Source organism: Microtus pennsylvanicus, chromosome 12, assembly GCF_037038515.1.
Source record: "Microtus pennsylvanicus isolate mMicPen1 chromosome 12, mMicPen1.hap1, whole genome shotgun sequence".
Classification (NCBI taxonomy): domain Eukaryota; kingdom Metazoa; phylum Chordata; class Mammalia; order Rodentia; family Cricetidae; genus Microtus; species Microtus pennsylvanicus.
Genome location: NC_134590.1, coordinates 28,855,188 through 28,878,223, shown reverse-complemented (window position 1 = coordinate 28,878,223; position 23,036 = coordinate 28,855,188). Strand labels below are relative to the sequence as shown.

Genomic DNA, 23,036 nt, shown 5'->3' with positions numbered 1-23,036 from the left:
ATACAATGGTGGCTCATGAGGAGAAGGAAGCATCAATTAAAGTGTATTTTAAGCTGGCGTCCCGCTAACATCAGTTCTATGAGTTACCTGCTTGTGACTCTGAGGAAATCAAGTATCCTGCCCTCTATGAATACATTTAAATTTTTATTCGGTTTCATTTCCATATCCTTAATCCTCACTTAGCCTATTTTTGATAACTTGCGGAGTTCACGTACTTTCTCTGGAATCAAAGGTTACATTAATTCCTCCATGCTATTTTTTCTTTCTTCCTCCAAACCTTACCAGGGACACATTTGTCTATCAACTAAACTAGGCAGGCCCAATTCTATTCCCGTCTCCAGGGCTAAGCTGTTTTCCATTCCATAGCCCAAACCTAGCACACATGGGACACACATATCTATTGGGATTTGTAATATGGAGAGCAAAGTTTAAAGCCAAAAACGTGTGCTCTTCTTGCTCTCACTGGACTTCCATGTCAAATTCTCATCTGGTCTTCAGTTCCAAATGGATGTTATGGAAATCGATACAATATAACTAACAAAATAGGAAGTTGCTGATTAAACACTCAGTGATTTGTTCATATTGTTTCAAATCTGTAACCAAGCGCAATGAAGTGTCACGTGGCACTCCCAAGCCTTTCTAGCCCAGTCCCCAAGACACTCAATTATTCTCCCCTGGGATTTGAATTTAAAAGATATTATTTCATGAAACATCTCTACAGGGACCTTGTTATTTGGGAATGTTACTGAATGAGAAAAAATTAAAATAACATAATATATTGAAAGATTCCTCACTGGATATCATGAGACGGTCATATTCCAAATATGAAGAATAGAGTTTGGATTAGCCTGGTAGAAGTTTCAAGTAGGAGGGGACAGTAACCTCTTGGAAATCTGAGGTGTTCTCTCACTGGAGCAGGAGGTAAACAAGGAGCTGGAAGCTGAGTTTTTTTGTTTTGTTTTGTTTTGTTTTTCGAGACAGCATTTCTCTGTAGCTTTGGAGCCTGTCCTGGAACTAGCTCTTGTAGACCAGGCTGGCCTCGAACTCACAGAGATCCGCCTGCCTCTGCCTCCCGAGTGCTGGGATTAAAGGCTCGTGCATCACCACCCAGCCAGGAAACTTTTAAATACTGCTTTGTTCTTGTCCAGCTTGATGACTAAGATTAGATACTTAACCCTTTTCAAGTTCCAGTCTCATATTCTTATAAAGAGGAAGTTGGACCTGGTAATCTCCACGGTTCTGATATCAATTTCCGCATTCGTCGTCATCTAGTTAACTCGTAGGGACAGCGCGTCAGTGTCCAATCTTGAAAGCCACTGAACTAAGTGTTGGAGAACTGCAGGTGTAGCTCTAACAAGCTCCCCGACTGTGGAGAGTTATCACCTTGTGGGTGGTTGAATTGTCTGGGGCCTATGTCACAGAGCATCATGTAGTTGTATTATTCGTGAGACTTACAGAACAGCAAGGCCCAGCTGACTAAGAATGCTGCCTCTCAGTTCCCAGGCTCTAGCTGACTCACTACCGTCATCTGAGTACATTAAATCTGCATTATACTTGAAAATAATTAGATTAACCCTACTGGTATGTAAGCTGAAAAACAGCAAAGGTTGTGAGTTGTACAGATTTTTTTCCTCCCTGAGATCGTATGGATGAGTCAAGGAAGGGTTGAGAGCTAGGGAGAAAGCAAACTGGTAGGCCTTTTAGAGCTGATCACACAACAATAAAGTTGGCTGCAGATAAATCAAGTTGGAAAATTAATAGCTAAAATAAGTCAAGGGCTTATTTTAATTTAGAAGTACCAAGAAGCAAGCCCTTTTCTGTGTGAAACAATATGAGAAACAAAATTCAAGCGCATACAAATATACACACAAACTTTCAGAAGCATGAGTAAACTAATTCTCGATTCTTTAGATTAGGCTGAAGTCAGAAATGGAATAACAACACAGGAACATTGCTGAGAGTCAGCACTTCTTTATTACAGGGGTCCCCTACACAGGGCTCCATAGATAATTTCCTTTGTCTATAAGGCTGTCTTGTTAACGGGACCCAAAAGGATGCTCTATGAAGGATTCATGTCTTCAGGTGTAATTCTGAGATTCTGCAATTTGATGAAGTGGCTTTTATGCATTTGAGTGATAAATATGAGAGATAAAATTATAGGGATGCCATCTATTACAAAGAAGTTGGGGATAATGATGGAGCTTGTCACAACTAGAGTGATGAGGAGGACAAGGACTCTCAGCTGACTTGCCCTTGTAAGGTCTGTCCTGATTTCAGAACCCTGCAGCTCAAAAGTCTAGGCTGTAGAATTCCGAATCCTAACGCCCTACCCCTTTGTTATCTTTGGTCATGTCAACCAGTCTCCGTGGCTGGATCTACAGAATGTCTAGGCTGTGGTGGGGTAAGGGTTATGGGACGTGTGGAAGTGGAGTGTTTGGGGTGTGTCGGGGGGGGGGTAGCCTTCCACGGACATCTCTAAACATTATTACATTACCATAGTGATTGTGAAGAACTGATTTTCAAGTACTGAAAAACGCAGAACGGAACTTTAAAAAAATATACAGAATTTTGCTTTAGGACTCCTAAGGACTAGAACCCCATTAACGCTTCCCTCTACCAAACAACAGCGGTCCACTTTCCGGCCACGCTAGACTTAGGTTTCTTAGACTAACAATCTGGGGACTTGGCTTGCCCGGGTGCCAGGCTGACCCCAGAGCCTAAAGTGGCACTGGGTTTTTCTCTCTGTTTGGACCGCAGAGGTGTCTGACGGACAATGCCTGCAGCACCAAACCTTTGGCGCAAGCAACACGTGACTCTAAAAAAAAGAAGCGTTATTTCCAAAGTTGGGGATAGAAAGCTTGTTGAATAAAAGGGAGGGTTTAGTTCGAAATGAAGAAGCGGAGATTTTTCTTTTTTCTAATTTCCTACAATGGGAAATGATTGATGAGAACCGGTGATAGCCGGACGCTGGCAGTAGCAGGATCGGGCCGGTCTCTTAGGGAGAACAGGTCCCGGTGGTCCCAAGCCACCAGGTCACTCCGCCTGCTTTGTTTCGGACTCTTTACCGGGCTCTCGGTTGGTCTCCCTCTCCAAGGATCCGCCCGCTATAGGGCGGGGCTTCAGGGTCAAGGTGGACCAATTCCCCAGCCTCGCCCCTCCACGCGCTTTCGGATCCCGGGATGACTGACAGCAGCTGGGTCCAACCTGCGGCTCCAAAGCGTGGCCTCCGCCAGGGGCGGTCGGAGGCGAGGCGCCGGGGCCAATCGCGTTGCAGACTAGGGGGCGGGGCCTTCTTGCCAGCTCCAGGCGGGCGCAACCAGCACTCCCTCGGTCAAATGAGACCCGGAGAGGGGCGGTCCCCCGGTTGGGGTCCAGCCAATGAGGAAGGCGGGATGGGCGGGCCGGAGTGGCAGCCGCCGGTCCTCTGCTGCGAGCTAAGGTTTGGAGAGTCGGTGGGGGGACCGCGAGTGGAGCGCGGGAGCCCGGGCGGTGAGCGGGTGTGAGCTGCCCGAAAATGCACTCGGATGCTGCAGCTGTCAGTGAGTAGCGCAGCGCCAGCGGGCCGGATGCGGGCTCGCATACCCCGTCCGCTCCCGTCCTCCCCTCTCCGCCTCTCGGGTCCCGATTGCACTGGAGTCACTGGTCCAGGAGTGGGCTGATTCCCTCCTGGAGCCCGAGGGCCGTGACGCCGCGGGCGGCTGGGGTGGGGGCAGGGGCGGCGGGGAGGGGGTGGGGATTGGCTGGCTTTCCGCGGTGGGGGAAGGGGGGGACATGCTCTGAAGGCCGGGGGCCGAGAGTCTGTGGTGCATGGAGGTGGAGACGGTGGCGGGCGCTGGCAGCTGGGGCCGGGGGTGGCACGGGCGGGCAGGGAGCGGGCCTATGGTCTGGGTGCAGGGTGAGGCTTGCGGGGCCCGAGCGGTGCGGTCGGCCGGGGAAGGCGGGGGAGAGCGAGGGGAGCGGGGGCGGGGACAATGGGAAGGAGGGCTGGGGGCGGGGGCGGGAACAATGGGTGGGGAGCGGGGGCCGCGGCCAGGCCGGTGAGGGGCTGCAAGCTGATGTAACGGGGGGGCACGGAGTGGCGGCACCGCGGTGGGATGGGATAGTTGAGGAGTCCCGTACACCGGACGGCGGCCGGGGGTGGCGAGAGGGCTTGGGGGCAGGTGTTGGGACGTTGGGATCCCTAGAGAAGAGGATGGCGGATAGCGCTGCCATGCAGTTTAGGGACTGGAACAGGGGGCTGGGAGGTGTGTGGAGTGAGTTAGGAGGAAGAGGAGGTGGGGTGGTGGTGGGGGGGGGAGCGGGGACTAGGAGGGCTGTCATTCCGGGTTCGGTGCTCACGGGGCGGAGTGGGGGGCGTTGGACTGTGCACTGGGGGAGGTGCTTCCTCCCGGGAGGGGCCAGGTCCTGCTTAGGAGGTGACCGCCCTGAGCCTGGGGGTGCGCGGAGGGGAGGGGGCGGGGCCGGGTACCCGGGAGGTGTCCCGAGGCTGGCAGTGGCCACCGCGTTTGAGGAGCGGCGGCGAGCGAGGTCAGCTTGGGCTGGGGTTGTGGGACCGGGAGGCGGGGCAGGGACGCCGTCTGCAGCTGACCCAGCCCGGTGGGGTCCTGGAGGTGTGGTGAGGGGGCCAAGCATAAAGGGGTGTTGGGGTCCTCGGCGGTCCGTAGGTTTGGCAGTATGTGACGCAGTTGTCTTAATTTCTGGCCGTCAGGTGTGGAGGCTGATGAGTCAGGACCCGCTACCCTATATGAAGGGCGGCTTCGGAGGCTCAGCACCATGCCTGCAGGAAGCCACCTCGGTCCGAAGCACCTGGAGGGCGCTTTTGGGGTTTCCTTTAGGGTCTGGCTTCTGGAGCCGGTGTGAAGGGAAAGGCAGGCTCGCGGAATTCTGGGACTTGTAGTCCCAGCCGCGCCGGGCCGCGGTTGGGTTGGGTGCACGTGGGTAACTGTGGAAACGAGTCCCAGAATGCAGCGCGTCCCTTGGAGCCTCCCTGCTTGGCTAACTCGTGCTTTAAGCCGCGGAGATCCTATGCGTTCTCTCCGGGGTTCCTTGGGACAGTGTCCGTCGCAGAGGGAGAGCCCAGGCCAAACCCTGGCCCTTTTCTGAGTTAATTATTTTTCCCTGCATCTGGTAGCCTTGCGGAGCGAATGCTTAGTTTTGAACCATCCTGCACACACTTCGTTCTAACGCAACGTTTAGCGTGGAGCATTTAGAGTGGATTCAGCGTATGGAAGCCTAGGGTGAAGTGTACAGCCTTACATAAGTATGGGAACTAAGTAGAGACATGTATATCCTTTGAGAAGAAAATACAGAGAACTGTACAGGTATTTCGTGGGCTGTTCGGTTTGCCCAAGAATTAGGTTTTTTTTTTTTTTTTAATGAATTGAGAAGAACAGTTTAATGAAATTAGGGGTTGAAATAGTCCCATGCCCGAACCTGAAATGAACCCCCAAAGGTGAACAAAGGGAAAGTATGGTGTCTTCCGCTTTTAAGTAAGTGCAAAGCAAATGAGGCTATTGTTTGCTCCTTAGCTGCCCAGATTGTAAAGATTTTACCTCTTGGCTGTTACAGGTCTCTGAGTTTGTGGACTTAAAGCCACCACATCCTTGTAAAAGGAGACTGCTCATTCCTGACTGCCCAGACCCAAGTAATCACACCGAGACTATAATAATCACAACATTGTTTGACCAATGACTCAGGCGTATTTCTAGCTAGCTCTTACATCTCAAATTAACCCATTTCCACTAATCTGTCTATCACCATGAAGCTGTGGCTTACTGGGTAAGGCTCTTTTCTGGCGCCTGTCTCCTTTGACAGCTATATGGCACCTCTCTGACTCCTCCTACTTTCTTTCTATATCTCTTCCAGCCTGGCTATATTCTGCCCTGTCATAGACCAAAGCAGCTTTATTCATTAACCAATAAAAGCAACACAAGTATGGAAGGACATCCCACATCACATTATTTGCCGGTTCTTTTTAGTGATCACTCCCAAATCTAATGTAGGGGCTATAAGATTGGCTCAAAGGTGACCAATTATTTTTGTATGGTGAATTAGATATTATGAAACTATTGATAATAGTTAACAGAGGGGGCTTTTAATGACCGAATGATATGTATCTTGCAGACAAGTTTTAAGATTTAGAAATCACTTAACATGGTTACTTAACATGGTTAAGACAGTCCTAAACTTGCATAGATATTTCACAATGTTTGTAAAATTTTGTTGTTATTATTTTAAATTATGTGTGTGTGTATGTGTGCATGTGTGCAGATGCCATGGTGATCAGAAGAGGGCATGGGATTCTTTAGAACTGGAGTTCCAGGCGGTTGTGAGCTGCCCCACATGAGTGCTGGGAATGGAACTCAGGTCCTCCGCAAGAGCAGTAAGCACTCTTTACCCCCGAGCTGTCTCTTCAGCCCTTCCAGGATGGCTTTTAAAATAATCTGAGAGACTGCTTAGTGTGTAATGCTTTGAGGAAACAATTTATGCCTCTCCAGTTTTGATTATATTGGCAAAATCTCTCAGAAAATTCTTGTAATATGTGTGTGTGTGGAAATTTTTTCCAAAAAGTATTTAATCTTGGGATTTGCTCTTTCCAAATCATAAGGCCAAAAAAAAATGCATGAGATCTGTAACTGTATTCAAAGTTTAAAGAAGTATTAGTCTGCATTTCTTTTATTTTCATTTGTTCCATCGTATCCTGAAGGACAAATGCTCTTTCCACACATTTTCTTCATTCAGTCCACAAGCCCAAAGCTCTAGGCGGTATCGAGCCTGCACTGTCCACTCTAGTTTTGGGGGACCTGTGCTTTTTGGCCCTTGGCTGGGTCCTAATTTTTCTTTTGGATTTTGCTATGCATTAAAACAGTTAAAAATATTTTATCAATTTTTTTTTGTCTTTTGTATCAGAAAGGATATTTTGGGGGGCGGGGAGGGGGAGGCAGTTGTTTTAATCAGGGTTCTAGAATAACAGAACTTACAGAATGAATCTCAAGGGAATTTATTAGAGTGACTTACAGGTTGTGTGGTCCAGCTAATCCAACAATGGCTGTCTATGTGCAGAAGGTCCCAGAATCTAGTAACTGCTCAGTCGCTGAGGCTGGAAGTCTCAGCTGGTCTTCAGTACCTACCGAAGAAGTAGGCGCTAATGATGGTGAAGGAATGGATGTTCTAGTGGGGCAAGAACAAGCAGGTGAAGGCCAAAAAGTTTCTTCCTTCTATGTCCTTATATAGGCTTCCAGCAGAAGGCATGCCCAGATTAAATCTCCAGCCCAGCAGTGTCTTCCCACTTCAAAGATCCAGATTAGATATGGATCTTCCCACTTCAAAGTAAGCAAAATCCCTCACAAATTAAGCCAAAATCCCTCATAGACGTGCCCCTCCAGTTTAGATTTTAGTGAATTCCAGATGCAGTCAAGTTGACAACCAAAAGTAGCCATCCCAGTAGTCTTTCTACCACCGTGCCAAAGAGCAAAGCTCTCCCGTCCTTCTGTGGACATTGACGCTTCTTTCCCCATTCCTGGCTTGCAAAGGGGCCCTACTTGGTGCTTGATAGCAGCTGATTTTTCTTCAAACTTACCATATCTCCTTTGTTGTTATCTTGAGCTACTGTAACTTACTTCCTTCTTCTTGTTTTTTTATTCTCATCTTAATCACCGTCATGGGCATCCTTATAATTGTAGCTAATAATTCATAGCCAGTAATCCTGCTGACACAGCAGCAAACCTGGTTCTTCCTGGCCTGTCAGTGTGCCTTCGATAAGCACTGACTCCAGGGACATACAGACTTCGGGTTGTGCCAAGGTGCGTCCATACATCAGATGGAGGCTGTTTATTTGGCCTAGTTCTGTAGTTCGGCCAGGCAAGAGGAAAGCAGCACTGGTTGATTTTGTGCATTTAGTTCATGAAGCCACAGTAATTTTAGTCACCCTCCTTGGAGCCTTAGATACTTCTCATCTTTTTTCCTGTTTGGTAGTAGAAGGGAGAGTCTGTGTTTTCAATACTTATTTTGTTACTGTGACTACATTTTTGAGAAAAGCAACTTGAGGAAGGAAGTTTTTTTTTTTCTTCTGGCTCACAGGTTTGATTGTATCTATAGTGAGGAGAGATGACTCGCCATTTTATCTATAGTGAGGAGAGAGGATAGCCATTGTAGTGGTCACTTTTCTTCTCCTTTTTTTTTTTTTTTGCAGTTCATTCATGGACCCAGCCTAAGGGAAGGTGCTGCCCGCAATCGTAGTGGGTCTTCCTTCTTCTTTTAAAACCTCTGAAAAATGCCCTCATAGAGATTCCACAGTGTGTCCCTTAGGTGATGTCAAATCCAGGGAAGCTAGCGAGAAGATAAATGACCATGGGCAGTATCTCTTTCTATGCTCCACAGTTATCCTCTCTTCCCAACTCTTTGCTAATGTCTTGGGTCTGACCCAGTCTTTTATTCTGGTAACCAGTGGTCCTGTGTGAGGCTTAGCCTATGCTACATTGGTCTCTCACCAGTTGAATCATCTTGGCCTTTAGTAGATGTGCTGGAGAAGCAAACACGAATCATCTTGGCTTTTAATATTTGCTTTTCTGCTCAAAAACTTCGAGGGCTTCCAGGTGCTCAGTTAAGTATGGCCTCCTCAGAACAAGAACTCAGGAGAGTTCAGGAAAGGCAGATGAATCTCTCTGAGTTCAAGGCTAGCCCAGTCTATAGAGTGAGTGTCAGGACAGCTGGGGCTACACAGGGAAACCCTGTCTCGAAAACAAAACAAAGTAATTGAAAGGTGCCTAGTGGTATAGCATGGCTTTTGTAGTTGAAGTCTGGTTTTTCTCCTCCCTGCCTGCCCTCAGAGCACATGACAATAAGGGGCTGGGACACAATTATAGTCCCTGAGACCCATTGCCAATGGCCTACTTCCTCCAGAGGTTCCATAGGTTTTACAACCTACCAAATAGTACCACTACCTGGGCACCAAACATTTGCAATATGAACCTTTTGGGGCATTTCATATTCAAACCATAATACAGCTATATGTAACAGTTAATTTTGATTGAAGAGTGTCTAGTCTGGAGAGATTGACATGTTGGTATGTGTAAGGGACTAGGGAAAGTCTGTTTGGGACAGAAGGTTGGAGCTGTCACCAGGTTTGTTTGGGAGATAGGTTGGTGTTATTTTGATTTTCTTTTTTTCTGTCTTATGACCATACCCTGGTATTAAGGCTTTATTTCTTTATGAAATAAAGCGAAATAGTGAGCCAGGGGTTGGAGGGCTCAGTGGTTAAGAGCACTGGCTGCTCTTACAAAGGACCTGGGTTTGGTTCCCAGCACCCACATAGTGTCTAATCACAGTCTGTAATTCCAGTTCCAGAGGATCTAACGCCCTCTTTGGCTTCCAAGGACATCAGGCACACACATGCACAGATATACATGCAGGTAAAACATGCATGCACATAAAAACAGAGAACAGTGCAGTGAGATTATTAGTTACATCCTCCCTTCCTGTGGTCCAGTGTGTAAGCTAAAGCTAAAGGTGACAGGCAAGGACTCGGCTTGAGAGCCTGAGTTGGTATTAATCGCTTCCTGCAGTTTGTTCTTACTGTGAAATTCAGGTTACAAGTACTCTTGAGAATTATTATTTTAAGAACGCATTTTAAAAAAAATGTGTCTTAGGAAGAAAAACACTGAAATGAATTTTAAATGGGATTGTGTGCTTTAGTGTCTGTCACAGGACAGTTTTATCGCCAAGGACTTTTTATTTATTTATTTATTCTTTTTGGAGTGTCCATGATTCTGCAGAGTGCCTGTTACCTGAGGTTTGGATTTCTTTTAATTAGAAACGAGTTATTGTCACTTAGAAAGTTGTTTTTGAAACTAGTGACTATTTAGAATAAAACACAAGATGATAAGAAAAAGACCCCTCCTCCTGGGTGGCACTACTTTTTGGTGTGTTTGTGTGTGTTTTTAGGGGGGTAGGTTGTTCTTTGTGGATTCTTTTTTTCAGGAATGTCTAGCAAAGCTTTCTCTACCTGCTGCTTATATCTGCAAGGCTTGCAGAGCAGGGAGCCATGCTCTGTCTTTCCTAGAGGGCTCTGCCTCTTCCCTGGGGAGGGAGCCTTACCTTAGCTGTGAACTGATGGGAGGTACCCCAACCCTCCCTCCTCTCTACAACCTGAAGGCGGAGGTCAGCAAGGAAAGAAAGCTGTAGCCTGGGGAGAGCCATTGTGGTGGGTCCTCGGCCCAGGGCTCTGTTGGTTTCAGAGGCTGGGCCTGCCTGAGGAATCTCGCCATGTGCCTGTGGGGGTTCTTTTGGTTGTGTGGTTGGTTGGCAAGCCCGGCTTTCTAGTTTTCCAAATGAGTCTAGTGCTATATTTAAAGCCTGAACCCAAACAAAATGAACACTTTTCTGTTTAAACTCGCCACAGTTGGTTTCCAGTGCTGGCAACTGAGAACTCAGACATAGCCCTGTTGCCGGTCAGTTAACCTGGAAGAGGCTCTGAAGAAGAGTGGTTGTCTCCTTTCAGTGGGTCTGCCCGCAGGCTCCACTTAGAGATGACCAAAGACTTGCCCAAAGGGTTCATGTAATGTCACTTGGAAGTGGGAGCCAGCATTGCGGTGTTCAGGACTCTGGATGTCACCTGGAGCCGTGTACTTCTGGTCCCCAGTGACGGCCAGCCACTTTTGTCTCTGAGAGAACCAGTTCAGAAGGTGGGACATGTAGAAGCTGGCCCTTAATTCCTTGTGCATGTTCTGATTCGAGAATTCTAACTGGAAATATTTGCGGGTTTTTCTTGGGTTGGGTATTTTGTTTAGCCAGAAATAATCTTGATCGTTCTAAAGTGTTCCTGGTCAACTTTATTGAGGTTATAATTTGCATATTATGAAATTATAGCCATGTAAGTATATAGTTGGGTAGACTGGTAAACAAAGACCCTGACAGAGCCCCTAGTAAACCAAGATACCGAACATATTTATCACTCCAAGAGCCTCTCTATGTCGCGCCCACCAGTCAGCGCTTCACCTAGACCCCACCCCAGATACTTGGCTCTTCAGATGTGTCTCTGGTCTCCTTCATGCTGATGCTTAGTTATTTTCTTTTCATGGACATATTACAGCATCACACACACCGAGTTAAAGGAAAGTGTCCATGTTGTGTGAACCACGCGTGTCAAGAGTGCTGCTTTCACCGCAGGGATGACTCCTCCAAAGGCTTTTCTGCAACCCAGTGACACGCCTCACCACTGTTCGCTCTCGGATGTCTTGGTGTCTTCCCATTGCTTTGTGGAAGGCTGTCTGGGAAGTGGGAAAGGGCTTGGCAGGCGCCAGCCCTTGAGTGAGACTGTCTGGACTCAACACTCTTGCTGTGCCGCTTACTGTTTGTAAGATTGTGGGCGAGTTACCCCGCTCTTTGTGCTCGGAGATTTTATGTTTAGAAACTGCCTTCCCATTTAGGCGGAGGGCGGTGGCGCACGCCTTTAAGCCCAGTAGTCTGGAGGCAGAGGCAGGTGGATCTCTGTGAGTGCAAGACTAGCCTTGTGTACAGAGTGAGTTCTAGAACCGAGTTCAAGACTAGCCTTGTGTACAGAGTGAGTTCCAGAACAGCCATAGCTACAGAGAGAAACCCTGTCTTAAAAACCTAAAAAAAAAACCATGCCATCTCCGGGGGCATGGCGCTGTTGTCACCAGGTGTGTTCACCAGGTGTGAATATCGAGGACCTACTGTGCACAAGGCCCAGGTCTTCATTTGTCAGGAATTTTCATTCTGGTGTGGGTGAGGGGCAGATTTGTGGCGCTAAGTTCTGTAGAGAACAATAAAGCAGAGGAAGCTTGTGTGTGGGGTGAGGGCAGTGGGAAGAGAGGGACACAGCACACAGGCTCTCCGTGTGTGGCAGGCCTGATCTGAGGAACAGCAAGGAGACTGGGATGCAGGGAGAAGAGATGAGAGAAACCTTCCCGAGGAACCTGTGAGCTGCACCCCCTGAGGTGCTTCTGTGGCTGTTGATTAGTGATTCTGGCCTCCTCGGTAGGCGTGGCATCAGAGAAACCAAGGAGGAAAAGAGACAATCTGTTATTTGGGCGACTGATATGTCAGTCAACTGTCTCCAGACCCTGTTGTAACTAACAGACAAGGTCCCCTGGAGCCTGCTTCTCCAGAGAATGTGCAGGGGACAGAAGGAGTGGGCAGGTGAGGGATGAATGGCAGCTGCTGGGTTAGTGGCTGTCCAGGGCGTTTGGGACCAGGAGGAGGCTCACAGCTAGACTTCCTAGCAGGGGAGGAAGGGGAGGAGTTGCCCTGTCAGCTTAGCCTTTGGGGTTTTATTGGGAAAACAGTTCATGAGTGGGTGCGCTTGGGAGGACAGAGGGAGCGGGCAGACCTGTGGCAGCCAGGTGGGGGTGTGGGGAGCCGAGTGCAGGAAGAGGTGAGGTTGCAGAGTGGGACCTGTGGATTGCCCGAGTGGACAGGAAGCAAGAGAGGGGAGGGGAGACAGGACACTGGGAAAGATACAAAGGGACTGGGGCGGGGGTAACGTCTCTTACCCCTGTGTTCTCCACTCCCACTCAGAGTAGATCTGCTGCACCCACATTTCACAGGTGAGGAAGCTAGAGTACAGGAAAGGTAACCTCAAGGTCGTGAAGCTTATATACAGTGGCTTGAGACTTGCTGGGCGTTCTGGTTCCAGGGTAGGGGTGCTCCACACTGCAGGTGGACAGGCCCCAGCATTGCATGCTTGTTTTAGCTGGGCCTTCCGGCTCCAGGGTCGGGGTGCTCCACACTGCAGGTGGACGGGCCCCAACATCACCTGTTTGCTTTTCAGTTCCGCCTCCGAGGGAGCATGCTGTGTCCTGGCCGTTGACTGGCCAGGTCAGTGCCCATTGGCACCTCGGATTCTTCCTCTTGGAGTGACTTAGTGGGTAGGGTGCCTGAGGTTTTGCAGCTTGCTCCTCTACACCCCTTTCTTGGCAAGGCCACTTGAAGTGGCAACAGGAACTTAGCCCTGCTGGAGAACTGTGGCCCAGAAAAGTACTCTGTACTCTTATTTGCGGTGGAAACAGTCTTAGTTGCTGAGATAGGTGTAGTGGAAATACTCCTGTGAGTTTTAGAATATAGGTGATCCCTAGCAGCAGTACAGAAAAAAGCCAGAAAAATGCGGCTTTCCTTAGGGCCACTCAGTAGCTTTTAGAATTAAGTTAGCCTCACCCCCACTTTTCATTTGAGGTCCTGGTTAAGTGTTTATCTTTAACATCTCTAAGATGCCATTCCCCAAACTATGTCCTGAGCAATTAAATGGGACAGGGTGGTTTTCGGTCAGTCCAGGGGTATTGTAATGATGGCCTTAAGGATCCATCCCCTTGTTATCCCCTCCGACTTGTCTTTCTGGCTGTTCCAGGTCCAGGCCAGGGCTCTTCTGGATCACGATAGGGGGAGGTGGAGCTGGTGTGTGGTGTGGGCAGTGGAACTGGTGTGTGGTGTGGGCAGTGGAGCTGGTGTGGGCAGTGGAGCTGGCGTGGGCAGTGGAGCTGGTGTGGGCAGTGGAGCTGGTGTGTGGTGTGGGCAGTGGAGCTGGCGTGCGGTGTGGGCAGTGGAGCTGGTGTGGGCAGTGGAGCTGGCGTGCGGTGTGGGCAGTGGATCTGGTGTGGGCAGTGGAGCTGGTGTGGGCAGTGGAGCTGGTGTGGGCAGTGGAGCTGGCGTGGGCAGTGGAGCTGGTGTGCGGTGTGGGCAGTGGAGCTGGCGTGGGCAGTGGAGCTGGCGTGCGGTGTGGGCAGTGGAGCTGGCGTGGGCAGTGGAGCTGGTGTGGGCAGTGGAGCTGGCGTGGGCAGTGGAGCTGGCGTGCGGTGTGGGCAGTGGAGCTGGTGTGGGCAGTGGAGCTGGCGTGGGCAGTGGAGCTGGCGTGCGGTGTGGGCAGTGGAGCTGGCGTGGGCAGTGGAGCTGGTGTGGGCAGTGGAGCTGGTGTGCGGTGTGGGCAGTGGAGCTGGTGTGCGGTGTGGGCAGTGGAGCTGGTGTGGGCAGTGCTCTGCCAGTGTGCATTGCACACCAGCTCACTGACGCCTCCAGGAGTCTCTGGAGAGGATCCTGCCAATCTGGCTTAACACATGGGGGCACTGAGGTACCGTGAGTTAGGTTGGTGATACATGAGGTGTCTCAGCTGGGACCCAGCAGTGGAGTTGGGACTCTGGTCTGGAGTGTACCAGACCTGACATTCTTTCCTCTAAACCTGGCTCCTGCAACCTTATCAAGATTGAAGGGTACTTTGTCTCTGAATGACCCCATGGAGCTGTGTTCTCAATGGTAGACAGGGTGAGGAGACAGAATCTGGAGTCTTTTGTACCTTGGCACATTGGGAACACAGCCAGCTAGTATGTCCTGAAGTGACCGGATCCTTTGAGATGGCAGTGGCGTGTGCAGACACTGGGTGCTGGATGGCACGCCTCCTCTTGGGGTGGCTGGTTGCTTCTCTCAGCCTCTTCTCTGGGTTCTGTGAGAGCGAGGGGAAGGCGCCCGCCAACTGGATGCTTGGCTGGATTTAATTTTGGATCTTGTACTCTGCAAATGCAGTGACTGCTTGTCAGTATTCCTTCTGTAGCTCCCTCCTTTGGCTTTTTGTCCAGTATCGAGTGTGTGCCGGACAGACGAATGAAGTTAACACTTTCCTCCCTTGCCTGGCTTGCCTGCTCCGGGTCTCAACCCTTCTCCACAGGGCGCTGGGTTAGTCTCCTCTGCAGAGTCCTGGTCAGTGGAGAGGCGTTGGCTGCTGGCAGGTGATGGCTGAGTTGAGGTGCTGGGTGTTAAAATCCGCTCTCCCATTTTCATTCATTGACTGGGTCAGACCCTGCTCCTCTGGGTGTCAAACCCTGCTTCCCTGAGTGTCAGACCCTGCTTTTCTGGGTATCAGACCCTGCTCCTCTGGGCCTATAGGTTACTTGAGTGTTATGTGGATAGCAAGCTGGGCTTGGTTTGACTCCGATGGGAGGAGGTTTAAAAGGTGCAGCCCCTGTGACTTGTAGCCAGCACCTAGTTGTCACCTACCGTGCCCCAGGCACTGCTCTGTAAGCATTTTAATTGTTGCAGTGTCCTTGTAAGATGGGCACCGCTAGCCATGTAGTAGAAGAAGAAGTGTCCGCTTCTGGCAATGAAGGCCATGCGGTGTGGAACTGACTGTGACCTGGCTTCCTTTGGGGTCTCCTACCTAGCTTTACAGCGTGAGAAAGCCTTTTCACAGCACTGTGTTTTTCCTTTCTTTCCTTTCCTTCCTCCTTCTCTCTCTCTCTCTCTTTTTTTTTTTTGTAGCCCAGCTGTCCTGGAACTTGCTCTGTAGACCAGGCTACCCTTGAATTTACAGAGATCCACCTGCCTCTGCCTCCTGAGTGATGGGATTAAAGGCATGCACCACCACCGCCTGGCCAACACATTACTGTGTTTTAATAATTTTGCCTTAAAAGTAAGAATGTGCAAATACATACATGGGAGACCTGTGCCATCTCATACAGCCAATAACTTAATTTGTGTGTGAAGTTGTAAGTTGGAATTAGATCACTTAAAACATTTTGTGTTTAGTTTTCACAAGAGTATAGGCTTCATTTTTAGAAGATACCGTATCCCAAGCCATTTGGAATGAATTTATTTTACCGTAGTTTTTAAAAAAAGTACATAGTGTACTTTTCAAATCCTGTGTCCTGTGTATCTCTGAGCTCAAGTTCCAGTCAGTAATGACTTTTGATTCGACCTGCCTTCTGCCCAGCTCAGACTTGCCTTGATCTTGGGATCCTCCTGCCTCTGCCTCCTGAGTTCTGAGAGGGAGCAGCATTTTAAACAAGTTCAAGCCTCACCCTCAGCCACATTCAAGTCTGCTTTGCCTTCAGAGCTGTGCATCTTGAACACTCTGCTCACCTCTGCCCTCCTCAGCCTTCTTGGTGCTGGCCTCTGCTCTGTCACTGTTGTCTTCGCTGTTGGCTGTGGTCTAAGATGTTCAGAATAAGCGGATCTGTAGAGGCAGGAAGGAGATTGGTGGTGGCCTCATGTTGAAGGGGGAGGGGACAAGTGAGGACTGGTGGTGAATGTGATAGAAATATGGTGAGGGTCGGATAACTCCCTGAATATGCTAAGCCACTGCATTGGCTACCTCCGATGGTGGATGACGTGGAATGAGAACCGCATGTCAACAGAGCTGTTCAAATACCATCCCAACAGGTGGCGAGGCCTGTGAGGATGCCTGATCCTCCTGGAGGGTGACAATCTGCTCTGGTTGGGGAGGTCAGATACGAGGAGGGCATGCTCCGGTAGATAACTCAGGGAAGACAGCCGCTGGGCCTGTGAATTCCAGGTGTCAGGGAGGCAGAGGGCAGAGTAAATTGCAAGGCCCTGCAGTAGGGCGGTCTGCTCTGGGTGGAGAAGTCAGATATGAGGAGGGCATGCTCTAATAGATAACTCAGGGAAGACAGCTGTTGGGTGTTCAATTACCTCGATTCGAGAAATAACCAGGCTAGCTGAAAGATAAAACAATTGCATTTTTATTTATTATAAGGGGTAAACTCACAAAACAGGAATGAGAAGTCCAAGCTCAGTTGTGTTGCCAGGAACCACAGAGAGAGCGCACCTGGGCCATGTGGCATTTTTCTCCAGTCCCAGAAAGCCACACCCTAACTTGGTCCCACCTCTTAAAGATAATTGGTTGACAAAGATTCCCCATCAGTTGGGCCTGTGAATTCCAGGGGTCAGGGAGCAGAGGGCAGAGTAAATTTCAAGGCCCAGCAGTAGGACATGACTTCAGTACTTGAGGAAGAATGTGGTTGGAGCAATGGAATGAACCAGAAGGAACAAGACAGTCAAATGGGGCCTTGCATGGACTTGTGGGAAGGGAAGGAAGCCAGGTAACCTAACAGTGGCTGTCACTGAGTTTTCTTCTTCCATAACACTTAGAAAAGTGGAGGTCCTTCCATGTGTTGGCGTTGAACCCTGTGGGAGAGGCGCAGCCCTGCAACGCATGGTCCCTATTATGCTGTGATTTTGATACCTTTCCTTCTGTTTTGCTTTTCTGGCAATACTGTGGCTGTTATTCTGCTCTTACCCAAAGCTCCTCCCCCCTGCCTCCTCCCCTGCAGGGTCACCTCATGATTTTCATTGTCACAGAAAAGGCATTTATTGTGAGCACAGTGGCATATTTAAAATGTTTGTACCTGAGAACGCTGCTCGCTGTTTGGCAGGCTGGAATTTAGATAATAATCAGATACTTTTGTGAGTCTTCGACCAAGAGAACACGGCGCATTTGAGATGTCATGTGCCTCTCCTGTGAAATGCCGCAAATAACTGCTAGACAGTCGGACTGGCTTAGCACAGAGTAATAAATGGACCGCGCTCTCAAAGATGGGGAACAGATCAGACATTATTTGTAAGCATTAAGTTTTTAAAAATGTACTTTTAGTTTTAACTGACACAGTAATTGTACATGTTTTGAGGGTACAGCATGACATTGTAGTGCATGTGTGTCACGAGTGTCATGGAGTGATTGGCACATCTGTCACCACAGACATACCATTCCCGTGGGCCTATTCAAAGTCCTCTTGACTGGGTAATTTGAAATATGCATGTATCTGTGGCCGAGCATATCGAGCCTCGTGTCCTACGTAACACAAGAACTGATTCCCCTGGTGCGGCCCTGCCCCAGACTCTTGAACCATCTCCTCTTCATTCTTCCCTCAGACCCTTGGTAGGCTCTGCTGACCAATATTCTGTACTTTTTGGAGCAGGATCTAATTCTGCAGCCCCGGTGGCCTAGTGCTTACAGTGCATACCTCACTAAGCTGGCCTGGAGCGTGCTCTGAGGATAGGCTGGCTCTGGACTCCCAACAATCCTCTCATTGTCTCTTTGTGCCTTACTTCTCTCTAAATGCCCTCCAGTTCCATGTGTGTTGCTGCAGACGCCAGGGCTTCATTCTGTTGTGGCTGTGTAGTGTTCTACTGCATACATGGCTGTGTAGTGTTCCACTGCATACATGGCTGTGCAGTGTTCTACTACATACATGGCTGTGTAGTGTTCCACTGTGTACATGGCTGTGTAGTGTTCCACTGCATACATGGCTGTGTAGTGTTCCACTGCGTACATGGCTGTGTAGTGTTCCACTGCATACATGGCTGTGCAGTGTTCTACTACATACATGGCTGTGTAGTGTTCCACTGTGTACATGGCTGTGTAGTGTTCCACTGCATACATGGCTGTGTAGTGTTCCACTGCGTACATGGCTGTGTAGTGTTCCACTGTGTACATGGCTGTGTAGTGTTCCATTGTGTACATGGCTGTGTAGTGTTCTACTACATACATGGCTGTGTAGTGTTCCACTGTGTACATGGCTGTGTAGTGTTCCACTGTGTACATGGCTGTGTAGTGTTCCACTGTGTACATGGCTGTGTAGTGTTCCACTGTGTACATGGCTGTGTAGTGTTCTACTACATACATGGCTGTGTAGTGTTCCACTGCATACATGGCTGTGTAGTGTTCTACTACATACATGGCTGTGTAGTGTTCCACTGTGTACATGGCTGTGTAGTGTTCTACTACATACATGGCTGTGTAGTGTTCCACTGCATACATGGCTGTGTAGTGTTCCACTGCGTACATGGCTATGTAGTGTTCCACTGCATACATGGCTGTGTAGTGTTCCACTGCATACATGGCTGTGTAATGTTTTACTACATACATGGCTGTGTAGTGTTCCACTGCGTACATGGCTGTGTAGTGTTCCACTGTGTACATGGCTGTGCAGTGTTCTACTACATACATGGCTGTGTAGTGTTCCACTGCATACATGGCTGTGTAGTGTTCCACTGCGTACATGGCTGTGTAGTGTTCCACTGTGTACATGGCTGTGTAGTGTTCCACTGCGTACATGGCTGTGTAGTGTTCCACTGTGTACATGGCTGTGTAGTGTTCCACTGCGTACATGGCTGTGTAGTGTTCCACTGCATACATGGCTGTGTAGTGTTCCACTGTGTACATGGCTGTATAATGTTCTACTGCATATGTGGCTGTGTAGTGTTCCACTGCATACATGGCTGTGTAATGTTTTACTACATACATGGCTGTGTAGTGTTCCACTGCGTACATGGCTGTGTAGTGTTCCACTGTGTACATGGCTGTATAATGTTCTACTGCATATGTGGCTGTGTAGTGTTCCACTGCATACATGGCTGTGTAATGTTTTACTACATACATGGCTGTGTAGTGTTCTACTGCATACATGGCTGTGTAGTGTTCTACTACATACATGGCTGTGTAGTGTTCCACTGCATACATGGCTGTGTAGTGTTCCACCGTGTACATACACCATGTTTTCTGCATTCATCTGTTGCATGCTGAGGCTGACTGCTTGCCTTAGTGAGCAGTGACCCATAAATATGCTGAGGCCCCCTGTGTCCTTCTCCCTTCAGCCCCTCTATGTACACCCAGCAGTGAGGGCGCATCATATGGGGCTCTATTTCCTAGTTTTTGAAGAGCCCCACACTGTTTCTTAATGGCTGTACTAATTTATTTCCACTAGGAACATTTAAGAGTTTTCCACATCCCACGCAGCAATGCTTGCTGTCTTTTGGATAATACTTTTCTTTTTTTAAAGACATGATTTCTCCGTGTAGCTCTGGCTGTCCTGGAACTCACTCTGTAGACCAGGGTCTACCTCTGCCTCCCGAGTGCTGGGATTAAAGGTGTGTGCCACCACTGCCCAGCTGGATAATACTATTTTAACCTGGTGAGATAATGTCCCATTATGACTTTGAAGGGCATTGCTCTGGTTACTGATGTTGAACTTTTTCATTTTTCATGCATTGTTACTCATTTGTCTTATCTCTTAAGAAATCTCTTGAGCCAATATCCATGCAGGTCGTTTGTCCATTTTTAAATCGTATTTTTCTTGTTTGTTCTTTTTTTGCTATTGGCATGTTTAAGATCGTTCATGTCTTAATAAATTCCCAGGCAAGTGAAGAGGCTTGCAGACACTGTATTCTCTTCTGTAGGTTGTCTCTTCCTGCATTGACTGTTTCCTTCCCTTGCAGACACTGTATTCTCTTCTGTAGGTTGTCTCTTCCTGAATTGACTGTTTCCTTCCCTTGCAGACACTGTCTTCTCTTCTGTAGGTTGTCTCTTCCTGCATTGACTGTTTCCTTGCCTTGCAGACACTGTCTTCTCTTCTGTAGGTTGTCTCTTCCTGCATTGACTGTTTCCTTGCCTTGCAGACACTGTCTTCTCTTCTGTAGGTTGTCTCTTCCTGCATTGAGTGCTTCCTTGCCTTGCAGACACTGTCTTCTCTTCTGTAGGTTGTCTCTTCCTGCATTGAGTGCTTCCTTGCCTTGCCTTTTCATTTGCCATTTGTCAACTTCTGCTTTTGCTACCTTTTTTGTTTGTTTTTGGGTCCAAAAACAAAAAATATCCAGATGTGTGCCCTGAAGCACTTTCCCTATTATTTTCATAGTAGTTGTGTAGTTTGGGGTATATGTTTAAGTCTTTGACCTATTTTGAATTGATTTTTAATTAATTAGTTAATCAATTTTTTTGTTTATTTTTGAGGTATTGTCTCACTATATAGCCCTGGGATTCTGAAACTCACTATATAGACCATGTGGGGCTCAAACTCACAGAGATCCACCTGCCTCAGCCTCCAGAGTACTGGGATTGGAGGCATACATAGGCCTTGATTTTTTTTTAATTTCTCTCTCCCCCTCTCTCTCTCTGTCTCTCTCTGTCTCTCTCTGTCTCTGTCTCTCTCTGTCTCTCTCTGTCTCTGTCTCTCTCTCTCTCTCTCTCTCTCTCTCTCTCTCTCTCTCTCTCTCTCACACACACACACACACACACACACACACACAAAGAAGAGAGAGAGAGATTCATTCCTTTAAGTTCTGTGACTCTATAGAATACCAGAACATGCTATTTTGTTTACTGTTACTTTGTAATTTCTTTGGTTTTTTTGTTTTGTTTTTGTGTTTTCAAGACAGGGTTTCTTTGTATAGCTCTGGCTGCCTTGGTCACTTTGTAGACCAGACTGGCCTGGAGCTCAGATACCCACCTGCCTCTGCCTCCCGAGTGCTGTGCTGGGATTAAAGGCGTGTGCCACCACCCAGCTTTGTTCTGAAGTCAGGTATTAGAGCCTCGAGCTTTTTTTTCCCTTTTTGCTCAGGAATTTTTTTGTTGTTCAGTCTTTTGTGAATTCCACACAGATTTTTAAACACTTTTCTATTTTTGTGAAAGGTGTTACTATTTTAATAGGAATTGATTTGTATCTTGAGGCTGCTTTGGGAAGCAGTATATGTTAGCAATATTCTAGTCCATGAACGTGGGGTTTTTCTGTTTCATGTTCTCCCCAGTTTCACCAGGATTTTGCATTTTTCAGTGTAAATGATGGTTGATTTCCTTGCAGGTATTGTGGTCTTTGTTGATGCTTTCTTGGTTCTTCCCAAACAGTGATGTTCTTGCTGTTGAACAAAGGCTCTTTTCATGCTGTTTTATACCCTGGAGCATCCCTGAATTTATGAGATGTAACAACTATGGTATTAGTTATCTTTATGACCTGTCTGTCTCAGTCAGTTGAGCAATCAAATCTCTTGTCTGCAGATGGATAACTTGGATACCTCCCTTGTTTTATGTTATTTTGTTCTCTTACGGCTCTGGTCCATTTTTCCCTTAAAAAGTTGGTGGTGGCGCATGCCTTTAATCCCAGCACTCGGGAGGCAGAGGCAGGCGGATCTCTGTGAGCTCAAGACCAGCCTGGTCTACAGAGCTAGTTCCAGGACAGGCTCCAAAACCACAGAGAAACTCTGTCTTGAAAAACCAAAAAAAACAAAAAACAAAAACAAAAAAGTTGGTGGAGTGTTTTCAGATTTAGCCAGTTTTAATATTTTTTAATATTGAAATGATTTGCGTACTTGATAACTAAGGCAGTGCATTTTATGTGGAATGTGGTCTTATCTTCATAAGGAGGTAGAGTGGAGGAAGTAGCTGTGAGCTAGCAGTGTGTCTTAGTCAGTGGTCTATTGCTGTGAAGAGACACCATGACCGTGGCTACTCTTATAAAGGAAAAACGTTTAATTGGGGCTGGCTTACAGTTCAGAGGTTTAGTCCATTATTATCTTGGTGTGACATGGGGGTGTGTAGGCAGACATGGTGCTGGAGCCTAGAGTCCTACGTCTTGATATGCATGCAACAGGAAGTATCTGAGACTCTGGGCATGGCTGGAGCATATGTGAGACCTCGAAGCCCACCTCCACAGTGACACACTTCCTCCAAAAAGGCCACACCTACTCCAACAAAGCCATACTTCCTAATGGTGTCACTCCCTTTATTTCCTAATCTGTTTATCTCCTTGAGTACAGGCCTTAGCTCCATTCCACTCTGGTGCTCCTTTTCATTATAGATCTTCCTTAGAGTTAACACTGATAACCACACCACAGAGTCTATACTAGGCTGTTCTGAGATTTCCTCTGCTAAGGGAATTAATCCAAAACTCTTAAGACTCAGGCAAACTTTTCGGACAAGGCCACAGCAGCCACTTCCAGCCACAATCTTGAGGCAGCATGCTAAACACTTGAGCCAGCTGCTCACAGTCCAAATCACTCTTAACAACATTATCTTCCATGCTTTTACTGGTGTGACCCATTGAGCAGCGCTTAAAGCTTACAGCTGCTTTTCTCATCCACAGTCCCAAGGTCCTTTATCCTTCAAACAAAAGCATAGTCAAGCCTATTACAGCAATACCTCTGTCCCTGGTTCCAACTTCTTCCTCAGTTAGGGTTTCTGTTGCTGTGAAGAGACACCATGGCCACAGCAACTCTGTTAAAAAAAAACATTTAATTGGTTTACATTTTTAGAGATTTAATCCATTATCATCATGGTGTGATATGGTAGCGTGCAAGCCTTCATGTCTGCTAAAGAAATAGTCAAATGTTGTATATCTTGACTTTTCAGGCAACAGGAAGTGGACTGTCTCACTGGGTGTAGCTTGAGCATATATGAGACCTCAAAGCCCTCTTCTACAGTGGCACATTTCCTCCAGTGAGATCACACCTACTCCAACAAGTGCCAT

At 47.9% G+C, this 23,036-nt stretch overlaps 1 protein-coding gene across 3 annotated transcripts in view; it reads left to right on the top strand.

Moving 5' to 3' along the window:
• The first annotated feature begins 3,329 nt into the window (after positions 1-3,329).
• Positions 3,330-23,036, top strand: part of Dcun1d4 (defective in cullin neddylation 1 domain containing 4) — a 75,140-nt gene continuing 55,433 nt past the window's right edge. Inside the window, exon 1 of one of the 3 annotated variants that reach the window (XM_075943084.1) lies at positions 3,330-3,539. In XM_075943084.1, the coding sequence (XP_075799199.1) occupies positions 3,515-3,539 (25 nt within the window). In that variant the 5' untranslated portion in view covers positions 3,330-3,514. Of the gene's footprint in view, positions 3,540-4,332; positions 4,528-23,036 lie in introns of those variants that run through there. The other 2 variants (XM_075943086.1, XM_075943087.1) reach the window with 2 other exon arrangements.